This window comes from Lynx rufus, unplaced genomic scaffold (genome assembly GCF_022079265.1).
Source record: "Lynx rufus isolate CCGP_SWC_20201006 ecotype Redwood Valley unplaced genomic scaffold, mLynRuf1.p SCAF_8, whole genome shotgun sequence".
Classification (NCBI taxonomy): Eukaryota; Metazoa; Chordata; class Mammalia; order Carnivora; family Felidae; genus Lynx; species Lynx rufus.
This window is the reverse complement of record NW_025814896.1, coordinates 86587140-86609431: the sequence shown is the minus strand read 5'-3', so window position 1 is coordinate 86609431 and position 22292 is coordinate 86587140. Positions and strand designations below refer to the sequence as shown.

At 44.7% G+C, this 22292-nt stretch overlaps 1 protein-coding gene across 1 annotated transcript in view; it reads right to left on the bottom strand.

Annotated features, from left to right (window-relative positions):
* Positions 1-22292, bottom strand: part of ANTXR1 (ANTXR cell adhesion molecule 1) — a 215069-nt gene that overhangs the window by 72934 nt on the left and 119843 nt on the right. Inside the window, exon 13 of the mRNA XM_047069742.1 lies at positions 10880-10975. Within this exon, the coding sequence (XP_046925698.1) occupies positions 10880-10975 (96 nt within the window). The remainder of the gene's footprint in view (positions 1-10879; positions 10976-22292) is intronic.

The window sequence follows — 22292 nt, the reverse complement described above, 5'->3', positions numbered from 1 at the left end:
CATTGTATATATACTATATATATATTACATATATATGATAATATATGATATATATGTAATATTGTATGTATTATGTAATATATATTATGATATATAAGATATTATGATATATATATAATATTATATATATGATATATATGATATATATGATATATATGATATATATATTATATATATGATATATATTATATATATGATATATATGATATATATATTATATATATGATATATATTAGTTTTTATAGTTTTATTAGTTTTATAGTTTTATTATATATAATATATATATTAGCTTTTTAAATGTTTATTTATTTTTGAGAGATAGAACACAAGCAGGGGAGGGGAGAGAGAGGGAGATACAGAATCCGAAGCAGGCTCCAGGCTCTGAGCTGTCAGCACAGAGCCTGACATGGGGCTTGAACCCACAAACCATGAGATAATGACCTGAGTCAAAGTTGGACGCCCAACTGACTGAGCCACCCAGGCCCCCCTATATTAGTTTTTTTGTGTGGTAAAAATCACATAACATAACATTAAACATATTAAAGTGTGAGGGAATTATATTTGGTGCCACTGAATAGCATCGGGTGAATGTGAAGGTGCTGTCCAGCTACCAGCAGTGGCCTGGGAGGCACACACAAACCCCCACACACCGTGGCTGCTTTGTCACTTCCGTTTACCCTTGTTCAATGCAAGTCATATTTGCTCCTGAGCTTATGTGCTTTTCCTCATGAAAGCATTGAATATACATCCTCAAAACCAGTGTGTGTCCTGCTCATAAGAATCCAGGGATTGAATGAAGGAGGAGAGGCTTAAGCGTGTGGAGGAGAAGCTTGTAACACGAGAGAAGATGGGGTATCCTATGACCAACACGAGTAAAAGTGCCCACACTGAGCTTTGTCAGAGGCCACACTGAAGAACCAAAAGAAAGGAGACTGGAGCTCAATGGGAGCCATCATTGGCCTTAAAGAGGATTGAGGCACGTGCCATGGATTGGAGAAAAGGTTATCGCACTGTGAGCAGCAGAACAGCACTTTCGTGGCATGAGGTCTGACTGGAAACCACAGAAATTGTCTTTTTTTTTGTTATGAAAAGAAGAACCTGGCAAAACAACAAAAGCTGGACTCCTATTTTAAGCTGGCGCAGAAGGAATAACAAGACAGTGAGTCACAGCCGTCCACCTCTGGTGTCGTGACACTTCGTCCTAAGAATGTCCTTCCTTCCGTTCTGCCTCTGTAACTCAAAGCCACAGTGCTACATCATACTCACATGCCCCGGGAAACTTCAGGAGTTTATTTTTACAAATCGAGGCAAAGTGATGTATTTACTGTAGCATAATTTAAATTAAGAATCTAAGATGCTTAAAATGGCAGAGTTTTATTTTATTGGGTTTATTATTCATTTTTTTGAAGTGTATTGTTTTATTAGACTACACAGGTTTGAATGCTCTCCTCTGAACTCATTTCCCCCATTAGTCCTGTTATTTTCATGCAGCCCAAATTCCATAATGCAGTGGTATTTTTAGGGACACATGTTATAGGAGAGATGATGGTGTTTAGAGAACTTTTGATGTACCTGCTACTTAACCATTGTTAACTCTGGAGAGGACAAAGGAACCACTCACTGGGCCTGACTTCCTTATCTAAATTCTGGTCTTTGTGCTTTCCATGTGTATTATAAAACCTCAAGGAATCTGAGTAATAATATTCCTTGGGTATTTGGTAATTTGGGATTGTGAGCTCGTGGGTAATTTGCATTTACCTATGGGAATCCTATGAGGATTGCATTGAGGGACCAACATGCCACAGAGGATTCGAATTTCCTTCTGCAGATTCCTAAGTACTTCCAAACTGACAACTTTTCTCGGTTTGCAATTTACAGAACCACAGGTAAGACACATTTGAACTCTAAAACTGAGAGATTATGGTTTTTAGTTCTTAGGGACATACATGTACACATGCACCAAGCCCATGGCCTAGCCTTATATGCAAGTTCCCAGCTTTAGGCAGAAGACTCCATTCCAACTCCCAAACTTTTATGTATACTATTAAACCAAATGTCTAGGTTATTGAGATCAGAAAATCTTCCCCCTCTAGGACTGCCACTGCTATAGGGTCAGCAACCATCTGATTTCCAGATCCTTCTTTATTTTGGCCCTGGAAATGTCTTCTGTTTTCTGATGAGCCTGGATATATATTTGAAACAACTTTTATTATATTTTTTTCTAGGAATTTTTTTCTTTGTTTTGCTATGTAGTCCTCACTATATCACCATTGAGAGTAATTTATTTTTCACAAATGATTACTTCTTGCATGCTTAGAGGGGTTAGCTCAAATAAATACTGTATGGAGATGGCTAAAGATTTTTGGGTCCTTAGATCTAAAACACTGCTTATCTTGAGACTTCTGGCTTGATCTCTTAGCACTAACTCTTCTGCTGGCTCATGGCCTCATAGGTTCTGTGTGAGGAGAAGCTATCAGAACAGAGCTGTGTAAACAAGAAATGCCAGTCGAGCTCTGAAAGCCATCTAACAAGGGCTTCAATTTCACAGTTGGAAGGGGATGCTTGCTCTCATGCTTTAAATTCTAGACTTCCATTCTGATACCCAAACTTTATAATAACTATTCTTCTAATTAAAACTAAAAAAAACAAGGGAAAATGGGCAACTTGATGTGGAAAACATCGAGGAAGTAGGATATTCCAGCTAATGGCAGAGAAGTCAATCTTTCTACTATACGAACAACCTAAATGTAATAGAAACCTCACAGCTGACTGGAGTGGGTTAGTGCTGTCCAAGTACTACCTGGACCCAGTAATTTTACCCTGTTGTTTAGCAAAGGCTAATGCCAAGGGTGTTGATCTAGAATGTAGTACAAGAAATTTTCAAAGAAATGAGGTCAACTTTTTTCTTTTTTTGCATTTGGAACCCAAACTTCAAATGTTTTTGGCCTCCCAACTCATCTGCCTTAAAAAAATTTTTTTTTCTTAATGTTTATTTATTTTTGAGAGAGAGAGAGAGAGAGAGAGCAAGCAGGGGAGGGGCAGAGACAGAGAGAAAGGGAGATACAGAATCCGAAGCAGGCTCTGGGCTCTGAGCTGTCAGCACAGAGTCCCATGCGGGGCTTGAACTCACCAGCCATGAGATCATGACCTGAGATGAAGTCAGATGCTTAACCAACTGAGCCACCCAGGCACCCCCAACTCATCTCTCTTAAGACTCATCTGGTCTTATTTGCCTAATTTGCCTTAAAAGGGCAAATGTCTTGATAATTAAAATGAGAGTAGTGAGTGGCAGGCATTTTACATTAGTCAATCAGGCCTATGTGGCTTACATGGTAACTTAAAAGAATAACTGTGTATATTCCCCATTAGATAATATGTCCCCATCACCACAAAACTCTATTAAGTGAAACAGTTCAAAGAAATCCATGAATTCAGATTCCCTGAGGCTTGGAGAAGGAGTGTCTGGTCTGCCTGGGTTACGTGCAAGGTGATTCCAGCCATGAGTAGTGCCTATAGGATCTGAGCAGGGCACACAGGGAACAGGAAGGCATAATGATGTTCGTAGCATGTCAAGCTTGTTGGCTTCGATGCAGCCTCTGAGCAGGCCAGGAAGGAGGCAGCCCCTCAGAACTCAGGAATCTGCTCTTTCCACTGTTTGAGCATTCTCTAGGACTATGTTACCCAAACAGTGTTTGGTAGAATACTAGTGCCCTTCCAGGTGTCTGTATGTTAATAGGTATTTGGAAGGGTGGGGGGATAGGGATAGGCTAAGGAAGGGTTCCAGCGTCAAAATAAGTTTGGGGATTCACAGCTCAAATTATCTTATGAAACATTCTGAGAAGTCCTGCAGTGAAGTCAGTTATTCAATTTAGTTTAATAGTGTCTTTCAAACTCATTGTCTAAATACTCCTGTTCTGAAGCATACCTGTTCACATCTTGTAGGTACTATTGTTCCATGGACATAGTTTGGACATGCTGTCCCTGATTACTTACATCATATGATCCTCTGGTCATTTTGATGTGTACCCAGTTTTGAGAACCACAGGCCAGGGAATCTCGAAAGGGAGGAATAGATTTACTTATAGGAGGTAAGAATATAAAGAACCAACTTTGGAGACGATATGGTTCCAGTTTTTAAATTTTCCAAGTGGGGAAGTTAAGGTGGAAGGATTTGCCCAATCCTGTGAGTAAAGAGGAAGATATCTACTGGAACCCAGTTGTCTTTAATGACAGCTCACCTCTTTTCATTCACCCAGCAAGCATGAGGATGGCAGTGGCTGGGTTATAAGGCAAGTCACAAGGCCAGCCTGGCAGGGATGAGGGAAGCCACAAAGCAAGGTAGAGTTGAGAACAGACTGGGTGTATGCGGTGTGTGGTGTAGAGCTGCAGGGGTGAGGACAGGCCATGGCAGAGTTCTGTATGCTAGTGAGAAATAATCTTGTAAGCTGCAGAGTGAGGAGGGTCCAGATGGAAATGGGTGGAGGCTGGAAAGGGACCTAAAGAGCAGGATGAGTCTAGGCTCAAGATGCTTGGCTAAGGAGCTGTTTGCACCAGTCAGGTTTCTATTAAACAGACTATCAGTAAATCCCTTTGCTGATGTTAAGCTTGGCTGCCTGGCCCTACAAATTAAATATTATGCTTTAAGGTGTGGAAAGCATTATTTGAAGACTTTATTTCAATAAGGCATATCAAGTTCTTGATTAATTTTTGTCCCTTGCAAGTTGTCATTGGGGATGTCGAAGGGACTTAATTTGTTAAACTGTTCTTGAAATTTAATAAAGTGAATGAGACATGATCTTTTTTACGGTGCCTTAAAAACTGTTCATAAGATACCTACAAAGCCATTACAAACAAAACAAAACAGAGCAGAATTTTGCTTATATAGGGAAAAACTCTGGATGCATGCACACTTTCCTATCTCAACAAACTGAAAAAAAATATTTGCCTTTATATGAACAGAAATATAATGATTTGATTTCACCTAAAGAGCATCATTTAAATAGTTGGATTTCAGAAGATCAGAAGAACTGTAACTTTATAGCAGGGTCTCTTTTTTTTTCTTTCTAATTATGATAAAAAACACATAACCTAAAACTTATCATCTTAACCATTTTTTTCTTTTTTTTAAATTTTTTTAATGTTTATTTATTTTTGAGACAGAGAGAGACAGAGCATGAACTGGGGAGGGTCAGAGAGAGGGAGACACAGAATCTGAAACAGGCTCCAGGCTCTGAGCTGTCAGCACAGAGACCGACGCGGGGCTTGAACTCACGGACTGCGAGATCATGACCTGAGCCGAAGTCGGCCGCTTAACTGACTGAGCCACCCAGGCGCCCCTCTTAACCATTTTTAAGAGTACAGTTCAGTAGTGTTAAGTATATTCACATTATGCAACCAATCTCCAGAATTTTTAAAAAAGATTTTATTATTTTTTTAAAGTTTATTTATTTTGAGAAAGAGAGAGAGCGTGCATAAATGGGGGGAGGGCAGAGAGAGAGAGGGAGAGAATCCCAAGCAGGCCCTGCACTGTCAGTGCGGAGCCTGAAGTGAGGCTTGATCTCACGAACGGCAAGATCATGACCGGAGTCAAAATCAAGAGTTGGATGCTCAACCGACTAGCCACTCAGGCACCCCTAAGATTTTATTTTTTTATTTTATTTTTTAAAAAATGTCTATTATTTATTTTGAGAGAGTGTGAGAGTGAGCACGAGTGGGGGAGGGCAGAGAGAGAGAGAGAGAGAGGGAGAGAGAGAATCCCAAGCAGGCTCCACGCTGTCAGCACAGAGCCTGACAAGGGGCCCGATTCCATGAACTGTGAGATCATGACCTGAGCTGAAATCAAAAGTCAGATGCTCAACCGACTGAGCCACCTAGGTGCCCCTTTAAGATTTTTATTTTTAAGTAATGTCTACACCCAACAGGAGGCTCAGACTAACAACCCTGAGATCAAGAGTCACATCTTCTACCGACTGAATCAGCCAGCTGCCTCACCAGAATTTTTTATCGGGCAAAATACAGTAAGATCTTTTTACTTGGGATTCCTGATATACCATTAACCTCCCAAGAAAGTGGGCACATTTCTACGATTTTATTTAAGAAACTGCCATAAATGTCTTTTGTTATGTAATTTGATACATATAAAACATTACTTTGCAACATCCATGTAATTTATGAAATGCAGGACTGCCTGCATTTTCTAGAATAGTAGCGCTCTCATATCACTGATTCATTGTTGACCTTTTTTCTCTACACATTCAAGTCATTCAAAACATTTACTTTTCTAATATATTTCAGCTCTTTTTTTCCATGATTCTCTTCTCATTTAGGTTTCTTAATCTTCTTCAACTTAGAGATTTCAGTAATATTGGACCAAACTTATGAGTAGATGGAGTGGCCACCACATGATTTAAAGGGGCATTCTGCAATGCCCCTTGTGGAACTGAGGCAGAGCTTTATTTCTTTCTGGTAAAATATTGACCCTTGAATTCCCTTTTTGAAAATGCAAATAAGTCCAGGGTGATATAGTCCAATACCTCTTTCCCTTTCAGTGTGGGTGTTTTTGTGCCAGTGAATCAACGTAGAAATCTTAGAAGCCAAAGGTTTACCTGGGGATCCTGAGGGCCGATTCGGGAAACACATAAAAAGTTTTGATTCAGGATCTATCTGGCCAATTACCTGTCTCTTCCCATCAGTCGTGATGGATAGACAATACTATGCTATGTGGGCAGTAAGTCACCACAGGTTCCATTCAGCTGGAGGGTAAGAGCCCAGAGGGAATGGTGTCCTTTAAGAAAGACAAAATGCAGTAGGCAGCACAGGTCACCCTTCAAATTTCTTCTGCCAGACAAGGCCAGCAAGAAGCAAGGATGCTGAGGCAGAGGGCAGGACTGATAGTAACCATTGTGTCTGGTCTGCTCATACTGGTCATTACATTTTAAAATGCTCCTTATGATCAGTAAATAGCAATCTGAATGCCTGCCCTTCTACCCCCAGCAACCCTCCAGGATTTTGGGGACTGCCCCCCACCCCTGCCCCATATCCAGCCACTAAAGGGTTGATATTTGGCTCAGTTGGGGTGGAGAGCCTTGCAGGTTGTTAAATGTTTTGCATATCACTCCTGGAGAAAACTTTGCAACAGAGACAAACCTCTTGTACCCCACATTTCGCAAGACCCTTCTGCTCCCTGGCTGTTTCCCATCATCACAATGCTGCTTTAGTACCTGGTCAGGGGGCATTTCCTGCATTTCCTTGGGACAAGGCAGGGAGAATGACAGAGGAAGCTTTCAGGACTGTCATTTACAAGGATGCTCTCTGCTAGTCCCAGAGCTGTGGCTAGAGGTGCTATCCTTCAAGGGAGAGAAACTTCCTGCATCTTCTGAACCAGGATCCTGGAATGGGGTGGGAGGTGATGTTTGCCCTCTTCCTGTGTACTCCCTTTAGAAAACACATGACTTTATCTTGTCGCCTCGGATCTCATCACTCTTCAAGAAAGCCACTGGTCAACAAGTAGTTTCTGGGGGCACACCAAGCATCAGAGCCCTGGCCAGCTTTCAGAAATAGGGGTGAGGGCAGTTTTTATACACATCATAAACAGGAAAATGAATCTCCAAGATCTTCCCTTGTAAAGAGATCCTTTGGGACTTACAAAAGCAGATCACATTAAGACATTTTGGCTGCTTTCCAAAGCAACATGCACTTAACCAGATAAATTCATTGAAAAATATTTTGAATATTGCAAAACAATCTGGCCTTGGGTGACACTGCTTCCAGTAATAAAAGACATTATTTCAGAGACCTTTCCCTGGAAATTAAAACCACAATGAGATATCACCTCACGACAATTAGAATGGCCAGCTGTCATCAACAAGACAAAAGATAACAAACACTGGTGAGGATGTGGAGAAAAGGGAACCCTTGTGCACTGCTGGTGAGAATGTAAATTGGATATGGAGGTTCCTTAAAAAATAAAAAATAGAACTACCATATGATCTAGCCATCCCGCTTCTGGGTATATCTCCAAAGGAAATAAAATCATTATCCTGAAGAAGTATCTTCTTCTTGAACCCCCATGTTCACTGCAGCATTATTTGCAATAGCCAAGACATGGAAACAACCCAAGTGTCCATCGATAGATGAATGGGTAAAGAAAATGTAGTACACACATATAATGGAATATTATTCAGCCATAAAAAGGAAGGAACTCCTGCTATTTGCCATAACCTGGACATAACTTGAGAGCATTATGCTAAGTGAAGTAAGTCAAATGAAGAAAGACAAATACTGTGTGATGTCACTTATATGTGGAATCTAAAAAAAAAACCCCAACTCATAGAAACAGATCAGATTTGTGGTTGCCAGAGGTGGGGTTGGAGGGGTGGGTGGTGGGGGAATTGGGAGAAGGGGGTCAAAAGGTACAAACCTCCATGTTTAAGATAAATAAAATCTGGGGATGTAAGGTACAGTATGGTGACCGTAGTTAACAATACTGTATGGTATATTTGACAGCTGCTAAGAACTGCTAAGGGAGTAAATCTTAAAGTTCTCATCACAAGGAAAAAACTTTGTGACACTGTGAGGTGATGGATGTTGATCAGACTTATTATAGTAAACATTTTGCAATATATGCATGTATCAAATCATTATGTTGGATACCTTAAACTTATGCAATGTTATTTTTTTTTAACGTTTATTTATTTTTGAGACAGAGAGAGACAGAACATGAACAGGGGAGGGTCAGAGAGAGAGGGAGACTCAGAATCCGAAACAGGCTCCAGGCTCTGAGCTGTCAGCACACAGCCCGATGTGGGGCTCGAACTCACGGACCGTGAGATCATGACCTGAGCCGAAGTCGGACGCTCAACCGACCAAGCCACCCAGGCGCCCCAAACTTATGCAATGTTCTATGTCAGAAAGAGACATTTTGCACCAATATGAATGGAATGCCATGACGTACAGTAGTATATTCCTATTATAGTAAATATTTTTTAATAGTGATAATAATACACAGCATTTACTATGTGCAAAGGTACTGTTCTAAGCATTGTATATATGACTCCTTTAATCTTTACCATCTCCTTATGAGGAGGAGATGCTCTTATCCTCTTCATTATACAATGAGGAAACAAGTTCAGAGAGGTTGGGTAACTTGCCCCAGATCACACAGCTAATATGTGATGGAGCACTGCTAGCTGTTCTATTGTTCCCAGCTGTCCCCACCCAGGACTAACTTTTTAAGAATGCAAGGGACTGGGTGAACAGGGTGATGCCTCCAGGAGAAGGTCTGGTGCTCACTGCCGGCCACCATCACTGCCACTGGCCCTGGCCACCCTCTTCTTTAAGAACCCCACTGAGGGGGGTTTTCCCTCCTTAGAACTTCAGACTTGAAAATTGTTTTTGAATCACCATAGAAAGCACTCTGGCTGACTCATGGCGTTTTGTTTTGTTTTGTTTTGTTTTGTTTTGTTTTGTTTTGTTTTTATCCTCAAAATAAAACAGTTGTGTAGCCTTAAGTATTGAAAACACCATTTTACTTTTGGGGCTGCTGCTGGAAGAATGTGTGCACAGTCGCGGTGAGTCAGTCCAGTCAGTCCGGTCTGGCTTGCACCAGCTGACCAGAGACTTGAGTCTGTCCTGGGTCCCGCCTGCACACGCGTTCCGATCTACTGAAAGTCATCTCTTTCCCTCAACACCCAGGGCCTCTGCTGGTGCAAGAGCCTCTTTCTTTCCAGAAGTCCCTGCCACATGTATCCACATCCCGGTCAAGCTTCTCATCTCCTTCTTTCACCACCTCTTTCAAATGTCATTCGAAGCCCTCTCCCTGCCTTTTTGAGCGCAGCGCTCTGTGAGTTTGGGGCCCTTGCTGAGCTCAGTTCCACACGCAGATGTGAGTTTCCTCGCGCTGTGGACTGAATGCTCAGAGAGAAAATGAGGACAAGTTCTTGCCTGGAGAGGCTCAGTGCCTCCCCTGAGGGACCCTCTGGGGAAGAACTAAGAGACAGGGAATGGCAGATGGCGGGCAGTCCAGCAGCGCTCACTTCAAACCCGCCTGGGCTTACAGTGCACCCTCTGAGTCTACATAAAGGCTGAGTGTGGGCTGGGAGTAGGCATGTGAAAGCAAACGGTGTTTTCCTTCATTTGGATATGATTTTGTTTGGGCTTCTCCTAGTCTAGGGGCCAGGGAATAAAAATTGATAAACTGGCACATTTCCTCCTTTGGGTGTAGCAGGTGATGGCAGGTTATGCCAGGCCTGAAGCTATTTGGGGAGACACTAGCCAGGGCCATGTGGTGGCTCCTGACGAGCATGATGGGGAGGGGACAGATTTTTATCCATCTCGTAGCCTAAGTGGTTAGACTAGTCTGGGCACGGGGTAGATGTGTCCTATAAATGTTAGCTACAAGTAATGAAATGAAGGCAGGTGCCACTCATTATTATTAAAAATAAAGAGGTCAACGGCACTCCCTCAGATGGGCAGACTGGCTGCCAAGGCCAGCGTCGTCTTGAAAGAGTATTAGCGGGTGCAACTCAACGTGTGTGTGCGCGCGTGCATGCGCGCGTGTGTGAGATTCATGTCAAATAACACTCGCCATTTACAACATTCTGGGGGTCCTTCCTGAGCACTAGAACCAGAGCGGGCACCTGGGCGGCCCTACCTAAAGGCTAGCAGTCTCACTCCCTACCCGTACTGATTCCCAATGACTTGCGGTTCCATCAAGCTATGTTAGTTTGTGCCAACTTTGTACAAATTACATAAACAATGCAAAATTTGTCCTTAATCTTTACGTAGTTTTTTGTCACCGTCTCCTACTGATGGTCCTGTTAACCTTGTGTCACCTTTTGCTTGAGGCCTGAGGTGAGGAAGAGGAGCTTGGGGCACTTACCACGGTGCAGCAGAGGGGCCAGAACCACCAGAGGAGAGCCAGGGCCAGGAGCAGGAACAGGATCAGCAGGGCAATTGCCAGGATGGAGCCATCTGACTGTGGGACCAAGAAAGAGGGTGGTCAGCAGCGGGTCGGCCATGTGGGCAGCCAGAGACACCTGTAGCCTCTCCCTCCCCGCATTCCCATCACTGATATGCAGACTTAAGGCCCAGAGAAGAGCACAGTTTGCCAAAAAAAACCCCAAAAAAACCCCAAAAACCCACAGAAGGTTGAAACTCTGCCGAACATTCTGGACAACACACTCCACATAGCCAATTCTCTCGAGAAATGGCCCTTCATTTGTCTTTTCAGAAGGCCCTGCTCGTCTCTGAACACACACATATATATATATTATATATATGTTTGTTTATTTTGATATATATATATCAAAATATATCTATATATCTATATCTGTATCTATATATCTATATATCTATATATCTATATATCTATATCTATGTCTACATCTATAATATAAAGTTTGTTTATTTTGAGAGAGACAGAGAGAGTGAGAGGGGAGGGGCAGAGAGAGGGAGAGAGAAGATCCCAAGCAGGGTACGCACTGTCAGCACAGAGCCCGACACGGGGCTCGATCCCACCAATGGTGAGATCACGACCCGAGCCGAAATCAAGAGTCGGAGGCTCTGACGCTCAACTGACTGAGCCACTCAGGCGCCCCCTCTAGGAACAGCATTCTGAAGGACCAACCCTGCAAAAGCCAGGGCGGGCGGTTGCCCACATAACCAGGCATGGAGGTGACCGACAACTGCCTTTGCCTCTGGCCCATCACCCTCTGCCTGGTGACATCCTCCTACTCCCTGGGTCTGCTGTTCCTGCTACCACCTGCCTTACACTGTGGACAGTTCTGTTCAGGATTCAGCCTGCTCCCCCCATCCCGTTCCCAGGGATGCCCAGAACTGATCCGGGAGGCGAAGTCTAGAGCCAGCTGATAGGACGAAATAAAGGCCAGATGGGTTCCAGGCACGGGGGGTGGAGCGGCTGAAAGAGAACCCGGGAGGCAAGGGGAGTGGTGGCTGAGTCAAGGCTGCTGTCAGATCAAGTGGCTGTCAAGTTCCGGCCAGGGGGCAAGGCAGGCACCAAAGACAAATTTCACCCACTTCAAAACGTGCCTAGGCCGGTCCTGCAAATAGACACGGTTGTTACTGACACGGTTGTTACTGCAAATAGACACAGTTGTGTCTGAGATGGTTGTTACCTTTTAGCAGAGATCCCACTCGGTGTCAGTATTCTAGGGCTGCTGGTTCAGGGAAGCAGATTTAAGCCCCCTCCACCCGCCCTCACCTCCAGCTGGCGGGAGTGAAAATGGCACAACTTTTGAGGGTGAGGGTGGGGGAGGGCAAGCTGAGGAGCAAATTGTCATAGGTATTAGTTGTCATGGTACCCTTTCTGAGTAAAGCTGGAAATTCCACGTTTAGTTCCCCAAAATAATCAGGTATGTTTGCACAGATGATGACAACTGATCATAAGCATCACCATGGAAAACAACCTAAATGTTGTTTTGAATTAGGGAATGGCTAACAATACATTACAGAACTCCCATGCAACCAATTACTGTATAGACATTGTTTTCTGTTTTCAAATAATAGTTAAATGACATGTGAAACCATTTCTGACATAAGTGGATTTATGTATAAATTAGTGAGAGAGAAAGACTGAGGGATATTATTAATAGTAGTTTTGCAGGCAGTGGGTTTATGATAATTTTCTTTTTTAAAAAATCGTTTTCTTTTTAAAAAAAATATTTTTTTTTATGTTCATTATTTTTGAGGGGGATGGAAGGGCAGAGAGAGAGAGGGAAACACAGAATCTGAAGCCAGTTCCAGGCTCTGAGCCATCAGCAGAGCCTGACTTGGAGCTCGAACTCCCGAACTGTGAGATCATGACCTGAGCTGAAGTCGGATGCTTAACCGACTGAGCCTTCCAGGTGTCCCAATCGTTTTCTTTTTCTTTTTTTTTTAAAAATTTTTTTAACGTTTATTTATTTTTGAGACAGAGAGAGACAGAGCATGAACAGGGGAGGGTCAGAGAGAGAGGGAGACACAGAATTCGAAACAGGCTCCAGGCGCTGAGCTGTCAGCACAGAGCCCAACATGGGGCTTGAACTCACGGACTGCGAGATCATGACCTGAGCTGAAGTCGGACGCTTAACCGACTGAGCCACCCAGGCGCCCCTCGTTTTCTTTTTTTTAAACAACTTGTAGTAAGAAGATAAACTACTGAAGTTGTTCTTTAAAAATCTGTACTTGGGGCTCCAGGTGGATGTTTTGGTGCCCAAGCTCACTGGCCCAGAGGTTCTTACCCAGGGTCAGTGGACCTATGGGGTACACAGAGGGGCTCAAGGGGATGGAAGCTTGTGACCCTCTCGAAATTACACTCATGATCTTCAGGGCCTGTGTTTTCAGGGGGAGACTGCTCACAGCATGACCAGATTCTCCAAGCTGCCCCCCACCCCCTAGTCCGTTTATGAGGAGCGAGGTTGGGTGGCCTATTCAGGGCAGCACAGCAGGTTAATGGCAGAGTTGGGACTTGACTCACTCCCACTCTGAGCGCTTGGCGGGGGCTACTGGAAGCCCTTTAAAGGTAGCTCTTACTCCCTGGAATGTCTTTGACCAAAAAGCCAGGGAACTAAACACCCTGGCCCCGCCCAGCCAAGGCTTGGGAATGCCAGATGGCCCCTGAGGGAGGTGCACCCTCGCAGGTGCAGGTGTAGGGCTGGGCAGTGGGTGGGGAGAGAGCACAGGGGCCGGAGGAGGGACATGGCCATGGTAGGGAGGATGCTGCTGGACCCACAACACTTATGCATGAGCTGTGGTAAAGAGGGATGCTCTTGGCGAGACGCATGTGTGTTTCCCAAACTTACTGTTAGTCAAGAACAACTCTCGTAACCTCTCAGTCTCTATGTTCCACACCCATAAATGGAGATACTAACCCTCAGCTGCCCCACTGCACTGACGGGAAGACAGATGAGCTACCTCAGGGGCCGGTAGACACAGCCGCACAGCTGGCATGAAGGCTATCATGTCAAACACTGCACTGTACCTCGCCCTCCCTCCAGTTCCTCAGAACAGCAAACATGGTGGGCGTTTCAGATCATAAATCTGCTTGCACTTAGAATAATAAATAGTTTTGGTTACTGAAAGGCTCAGAAAACAGCAGTCTTTTGGTATTGAGTTATAATTTAGCAAAGACTGCATTTATTCACATTATACTCAATCTCTCCACCCTCCTGATTTTCTTTTCATTTTACATAGAAGAACCGAAGCAGAAAAGCTCAGATACTGTGGGGAAATGTTTTTACTTCCTTCTGGAAGAAGGAGAAGGTTTCCTGTGAAGCAGGGAGGGAGAAAGACCCGGCCCACCAGGAAAGAGAGGAGGCTTCCATACTGGGGGAAGACTTCCTGGATTGAGACCAGGAAGCCACCTATGTTTGGCTTCCCTCCAGCCAGGCTTGGTCTGCCCCTTACCAGGCACAGCTCTCCCCGGCTGTGGAGGAGCACAGCTGTGGCGCTCAGGAGGGGGCAAGGTGCAGGGGGAGGGGGAGTGAGCATGCACAGGGCCAGGAGCTCCTGGAGGCACTTTGTCCTGCTCTGGAGACAGGCCCAGAAGCAGCCCCCAAATGCACTGCCTGCTTTTCAAGATCTTCCCCCAACCATTACATATATACCGAGTGCAAAAGGGTCACCATCAAACTTAGGGTATGAATTTTTGATAAACCTCGACCTGGAGGCAATGTTTTCCTGGGATATAGCATGCACATGTAACCTCAGAGTTCCTTCGCATACTCATTCAGCAAACGTTTATTGAGGATCTGTTCTGTGCCCACTGAACAGACCTCAGAGATGCAGGATTGATTAGACAGAACCAAGGCGCTCATAGTCTGCTGAGGGAGTTGTAGAAACAGTGAACCACATGCCGGGGGCTGGGTGTTATTCATGGGTGTTATTCAACAGCTGTACACTGAGCACCTTTCATGTGTCAGGCAGTGAATGATATAGACAGTCTCTATTCTTATAGAATTTACATTTTGGGGACACCTGGGTGGTTCAGTTGATTAAGCATCCAACTCTTGATTTTGGCTCAGGTCATGATCTTACGGTTCATCTGCTCTGTGCCCATAGTGTGGAGCCTGCTTGGGATTCTCTCTCTCCCTTTCTATGACCCTCCCCTGCTCTCTCTCTCTCCCTCAAAATAAATAAATAACCATTAAAAAAAAAGAATTTACATTCTTGTCGAATGATGATGATGATGATAATTACTATAAGCGCAGGTAATATTTACCGAGTACTTACCATGTGTCAGGGACTAACTGTATATACTAACATGCTTTCTGTATGTTACCTCACTTAATTCTCATTAACAACCAAATGAATTTAATAATATTATTTCTCACATCTTATAGATAGAAATACTAAGGCAAGGACAGGTAAAGAAACTTCGCTACGTCACAGGAAGAGAGCGGAATTGAATCTGGGATGTTTGGTTCCACACTTCACAGGTGTAACCAGCAGTCTATTGCTTTCAGCAAGTGCTAAGAACCGAGTGCTTGGGAGGTGGCACTGAGCTCTGGGCCTGCAAGGGTGGAGGAGAAGCTGGCATTCCTGCAGAGAAAGGCATTGGGTAGGAGTGGAAGGGAAGTGGGGACGTCACTGTGAGAGGCTGTGCAAGCTGAGCAGAGGAGCATGGCTTCTATTCGGAGCCAAGGGGACTCCGGTGCACCGTTATTGGATTTGTTTCTTGGGAAGCAAGTGCTTTTGACATTCTAGAGTATGGCCTCAAGGAGGGAGAGATTGGGGGTCAAAGGCCCAGGTGGAGGCCTGCCGCAATGCTGTCCGGTTCTTTCAGGATGACACTTTACAGGGTCACCCTTCGGAAACGTTTACATTTTCATGGACAAGTTTGGCCCTGATTTTACTAACAATGGCTGACCGTTATTGTGTGCTGCCTGTGTTGCTGGTGCTATGTAAAGCGTATGTATGTATTATCTCATTTAATTAAATGCGCCTTGTGAAAGCAGTCTTGTAGGAATTGTTACTCCCTTTTTGCAGGTAAGGAAAATGGAAACTCAGCGAAGACCTTAGCTGGGACCTCCCACATACAAACCACTTACAGACATTTATATGCCCACAATTTTAATGTTGCAAAACTGGAATGGACCACAGCAGGGCCCGCCTTCCCCTTATAGTCTTGGCTTGCAGTTTCACTCCGTAACCTTGTTGAGGAGGGACTGACAACATACGTGAGGATGGCCCTACAGAACCTGTTGAATATGTATCAGTATATAGTATACAAACACGTACACATCTGCACTGTTTAGTAAATGGTATTTGCTTCATTCACAAAATCAGTCGCTTATTCTAAACCAGTTCTTTTGCATCTTTACCAAGTCCCAAAATGAAGAACCCTCTTGGGTGCTAAGGAGCAGGCTCTGCCATTGGCTGGAAGGCATGTGGAATGTTTCAGAGCCCCCACAATGGAGCCCGGCTCCATTCTTTTGCTCTGGTACCAATTGCCTTGACTCCTTGGGCTCTAGCCACTGGCCTGCCCTCCTGTGTCCCAGCTCACGGTCTGCTGGCATGCCCCGTGGGCCTGCTCCCCAAAGCTTATTGCTGGATAATTCCAGGAGGGTCGCGGGCTGTCTGTTCTCTCATCCTGACTTAGGACAGGTGTGTGGGCTTAGCCTCTGCTCTCCCCCTTCACCAGGGCAAAGATGGTCAAGACTGAAGAGACCCTCTCGCCCCCAGGCCCACACGGTCGCACCACAGGACTGAGTGGGGCCATTTAGGTCAGTGGCCCTGTTACGGAATTTTGTCTGTACAGGCCCTGTTGTGGATGGCCAGCTGACAGAGAGCAAAGTGGCTTCTGAGACCTCGTAATTTCAACAGGTACCAGCCTCCAGGGTGACATAGACACATACTCCAAGCTCTCTGAGAGCCCTCACTGGGGAGGGGAAGGGACCTGATTTTATGACACCAAGAGAGCAGGAGCTGACTTGCTTAGCAAACTCTTAGACTATGATGCCTGCCCTTGCTGGGCAGCTCTTGTGTGTAATTTTCCAGAAACCTTCAAAAGATTTCAGAGAAAAAAAAAGAAGCAGATAAATAGCAAAGATTGATTCCTACCACTGTGATTTTTCTGACAGCCTAAATCTCAACACAAGTTAAATTCTTGTTTTATTTAAAAAATGAAAAGTTGTAAAACACCAACAGGGCCCTTTAATTAAACAATAATTACAGGTGGGGGGGTTCTGGGGTATGTGAATAGAGCTGAAAGGCAGGTGGGAACGCAGGCAGCCTACGGTGGTGCTTCTTCCAGTTCGGGGGGAGGGTAATCATCCATTTCCTTCGGTGAATAATTTCATGCCTTCTTAAATATGAAGGCGCGGTGCTCAGCCCTGCTCCTTCCCTCCAGCCAGGTCCTCATTGCTAGGGTAACCATCCCGGAGGGCTGCCTGGCTTGACAGTCCAAATCCCTGCATCATAGATTTCTTTAGTTCCTTCTGTTGCCAGCTCACCAAATAAGGGCATCTCTTTTAAGACAAGGAAGCACTGTCTTCAAGGATATAGATTTGGAAACCTGAATAATGGAAGCATCTCTTACTTGGTAGGTTGTAGGTAATTTTGGATTTCTGATGCAGGGCATGAGCGTGAGGGATTTGGCCTGGGCCTGTTTGTGCTGTGATGAGAGAGAAGCAGGCCTCTGGACAACAGAGCACCAAGCATTGCTGCTCCTTTTGGTTCTGTCTTGTGGGTTGCCATGGTAAAGAGAGGAGGATAACATTGAGAAGAATCATTGGGAGACTGGGGGAGACTCAAATTAAAGAAACTTTGTGCTATTCCCCATCTCACAGTTGGGTTTGGACTGGGATCCTGCCCGCTGCCCGGCATGGGTTATTATGTGGCCAGTGAGGTGTCTTAGGTAAGGAGGGAACGTTCTTCCCCACTGCTGTGCGTCTTTCCATGTTGAGGGCTCCCTGTGTGTGCAGACCTTCTCTTCCACTTTACTCATTAGGTAAAGAAGGCCAGAGTGAACCAAGCACGATGTGATCTGTTCCCCCTGTCACTCCTAGAACATGCTGCCCCCAGGGAGCAGCCCCCAGGGAGGCTGGCTCCCACTGAACTTGTGAGCTAGCTATCTGAGACAGGGCCTTCTCTCCTCTTCTGCAATATCAAGCTGGTTTTGCCAGGAGGTCTGATGCTTATACAATTTTTTTGAGGGGGGTGCCTCTTTAAGAGAAAGAACATAAAAGTATAATTGCACAATTATGAGGGCCCCTCCCAGAGCTGTAGGAGAACTAGGAGGGACCCGTTCAAATAAGCAACCTTGCAGCTCAAACCTCGGCTGTCCAGTAACTCTGCTGCTGGCTTGAAGTCTTCCCTGGACAGGCCCCCTGCCCATGATGAGGCTGGTAAACCTATTTAATCCTGGGCTTCAGTTTCCAGCCCATTTGCTGCCACACTCAGCCAGTCTTTAGCCTACCATAATAAAGGCAATACTGAAGTTCACATATCATTTTGGAGGGGGGGTGTCTCATTTCTGTTTGTTCACATGCTTTATTGCCCCCACTACAATGTCCCCTCTAATATCTTATTTTAACTTCTCCCAGGATGGGCCCTGGCAATGGTAACTATTATGTTTGACAACAGCTCACATGGATTATTAACCAAGTGGTTATGAGAGCCTCAGTGACGGTGGTGGGTTTGCGGTCGCTCTAAATGATCTATGCCAGGTCTAACAGATCCTGAGTATTAACACTGAATTACTGAAGATATCAGATCCTTCCACGTGGTTAGACTAGGCTATCTTTTAAACATTTAACACGAAAGAATGAATTAGCAGGTTTATTCTGCCACATTGAAGGGCTCTCAGCCAAACCCTGCCAAAAATATGACAAGAAAATAGCTGATGATCCATTCAAGCTTCTTAAAAGCTGGCAATGCTATTCCCCTGGATTCAGTTGGTAACCGATGATGCCACAGGGCAGTCCAGGACGCGGGAGGTGGGTTTGCTACTGCATGAGGCTACCCAGTGGCCCCTCTTCATCTTCTCCCCCCGCCCCCGCCCCAGCCCCTGACCCTCTTTCTCTGGTACTGAGTGAGGGTGAGTTTGAAGCACTGTTGGAAAGCCCTCAGGGGAAAATGACCCTTTCTTCAGGGGCAGTTCTGGTCTATGACCTTGTGATCTCATGGCAATCTGCTTGTTCTAAATACCGAAGAGGCCATCGTGGCGAGAGGGAAATGTGCAGAGTCAAAGAGACTTGTCCTCTCCAGATGAGAGACCCCACGGAGGCTGTGGGGGGGGGTGGGGTCCTACATTCCCTGTTGCAGCCCCCTTGGCTCCAGGCTCCTTTCCTCCCTCCCAGGGCACAGGCTGGCGCTTGGGAGGTGTCACATTCCAGTGCTCTGAAGTGGAATATAGAACCATTCTCAGCAGCTGCTCTGAGCTCTGTTTCCTGCCCAGACAAAACTGGCGGAGCACGGGCAGGTTTTATTTTGTAAGATGAAATTTAAGTCATTTTATTGCTGCTGAGACGTTCCGGATAGGCAAGCCCCAGAGACCAAGATTCTCTCTCTCATAGCTTATATATTCTGACTGTTATTTCTGGAAGCAACCTTAGCGATTATCTAACATCTCCACCCAAACCGCCCTGCACTTTTATTGGAGTCCTATTCCTCTGGCATCTGTGACAGTTACTGGACTGTCCTGAACTTCATTCCTCCTATCTGATTATCCCTTACCCACCTTCCTCACGGGCTCCTCCTTGTACGCAGTCCCTTAAATATTTGCATGCACTATGGATCCATTTTTTGTTTTTAGAAAGGTATATACTTTTTATTTTGCTTGAAGTGAGTCTGCTTTTTAAATTCGCTTTGAAAAATTATGGTGAAAAATATACACGTAAAATTTGCCATTTTAACCGTTTCCAAGTGTACAATTCAGGAGCGTTCAGTACATCTACAGTGTTGTGCAACCCATGGATGCACTCTTGATCTGTGCTGGTTTTTTTCTGTGTGACACTTTCCGCGGGCTGTCTCATTTCCCTTCAGAGTTTAAACTCTCATCTCAATACTGAGGACTCGCATCTGTATCTCTAGCCCAGATCTCTCTTTATGCTTCAGTGTTACGATCGGGGTCATTCAAGTATCTGGCAGGTCTTACTGATGCCTCAGAGTCAACAAACTGAGCTCATTGTTCTCCCCTTCAAGCCTGCTTGTTCTCCTCTCCTCATTCAATGGCACTACTTACCAACCTAACCTCTTCTTGGATCTGCCCCTGTCTACTCCCCCTCAACACTCCGGATCAGGGTTAGAACCTTACTATTTCTTTCCTGGACAGTGGCAGCTCTCCACTGGTTTCTCTACCACCATCTTGCTATCCCAAATTCCATCCTCTACAGCTGCATCTAGAGTCATCTGTCTAGAATGTTGTTCTGATAGCCCTAACAGCTCCTCATTGTCTGCACAGGTTTGTATCATTTGAGAATTTGATGAAAGTGATACACCCCTTTGCCCAGAAAAGTACACATTCACGTTTACGCACAAGCTCACAAATTTTGATGACAGTTTCAGGGTGTCCATCAAATCCCCAGAATTCATTATGGGTCCTTACCTGAAGGCCCTACACCACCTGGCCTCTCTTATTCCTCCAACCTCCTCTCCTCTTCACTTCCCTCCTTATACTTTGTGCTTTGACAAAAGTAAACCTAGGCACACCTTACTGTACTGTTCTCTCACGTTCTTCTCCCTGAAACACCCTTTATTCCTTGTATTGTTTGGGTAGCTGTTTCTCATCTTTCGAGTCTTAGCTCAGGCAACACTCCTTTAATTCCTCCCTTGCCTACTTACTAAACATCTACTGTGTGAGGCCCTCTACAGGCACTGGCATAAAAGATGGACATGGTCTTTGCAATCGCAGACCTTGTAGTTGAGTGGGGAACACAGACAAGTAAATACTACCAATGAACTCTGAGTCTGTGCTCTCATTTTATATGTCTACTTTAGCATCTACTGTGTATTATAGAAATGATATCATTACGTATTTGTCTCTCTCACTGAGCCCCTAGATGACTCAAGTCTGACTTTACTCATCTTTGTAATTTTGAGACATAGCATAGTGTTTCAAACATTAAAGGGCTAGTCACTCAAGTATTTATTCGACGGAGGAAAATTAGAATTTAGCAGGCTGACACCTTCCATAGCTAGTGGGTGGCAGAAGTGGCACTGGAGCCGATGTCGCCTGAGGCTGCTCACCTCTCCCACCATGGCCCCGTCCCTGGAAACTAACTTCACTAACTTCAGTGCAAAGAGCTTGGGTTTTGGAATCAGGAAAAGATTATTTATTTATTTATTTATTTGATTTATTTTTTAAAGAGAGAGAGAGCGTAAGTGGGAAAGAGGGGCAGAGGGAAGGAGGGAAGGAGGGAGACAGAGAGAGAGAGAGAGAGAGAGAGAGAGAGAATCCCAAGCAGGCTCCACGCTGAGTGTGGAGCTTGACGCAGGGCTTGATCCCATGACCCTGGGATCATGACCTGAGCTGAAATCAGAAGTTACATGCTCAACTGACTGAGCTGCCCAGGTACCCCAGTAAAAGATCATTTAAATCCTCATTCTTCCACTTATTAATATGCAGACTTTAGATAAGTTACTTAACTTCTCTTAAACTTCCTTTTCCCTATATATATGAAATTGAGATAATTCCTACTTCCCAGGATTGATTTGATCCTTAATGAGGTAAGAGATGTGAAGCTCCTGGCACATGGCCATCCTTCAATAGATCTGATTTCCCTTTCTGTTCACCCCTTGCTTCACCCCTTGCTTCACACAACACCACGTCATGTTCCTGGTGATGTGCCCAGGCTTGGCCTAGGCAAATGAATTTGATTCCTGTAAACAATCTCTTGCTAACTGTGGCTGGAGCTATGGTGTCACTAGGTGGTTGCAGGTTAGGTATTTGGGAAACCACATGCCCTCAGATATCCATACCAGTGTCAAGGAAAGGGAAGCCAAGTCGGTTTCCCGATGGTAAATTTAATAGCTCTCATTAAAGGTGATCAAAATTAATGTTGGTAAAACATAAGCAAACATTATGCTTCATTCCTGCCACCTGAGAGGTAATCTACCTGGGCTAGAAATGGCAATCAAATTGATAGGTATTGAAGACATTGGATTCCTTAACCCACAGAGTAAGCAGTATAGAGAAAATATGAGGTGAGAATTACCTAAACCCTAGTGGAACTCTTCTTAAAAAGTGTGGCTGTAAAGTAATGAGGTTGTTGTTATAGTGCCATAGCAAACCCCCCACATCCAAGTGAATCTAATTCCCTCTAAACTAGTGGCTTTGGATGCTGGAGACTCTC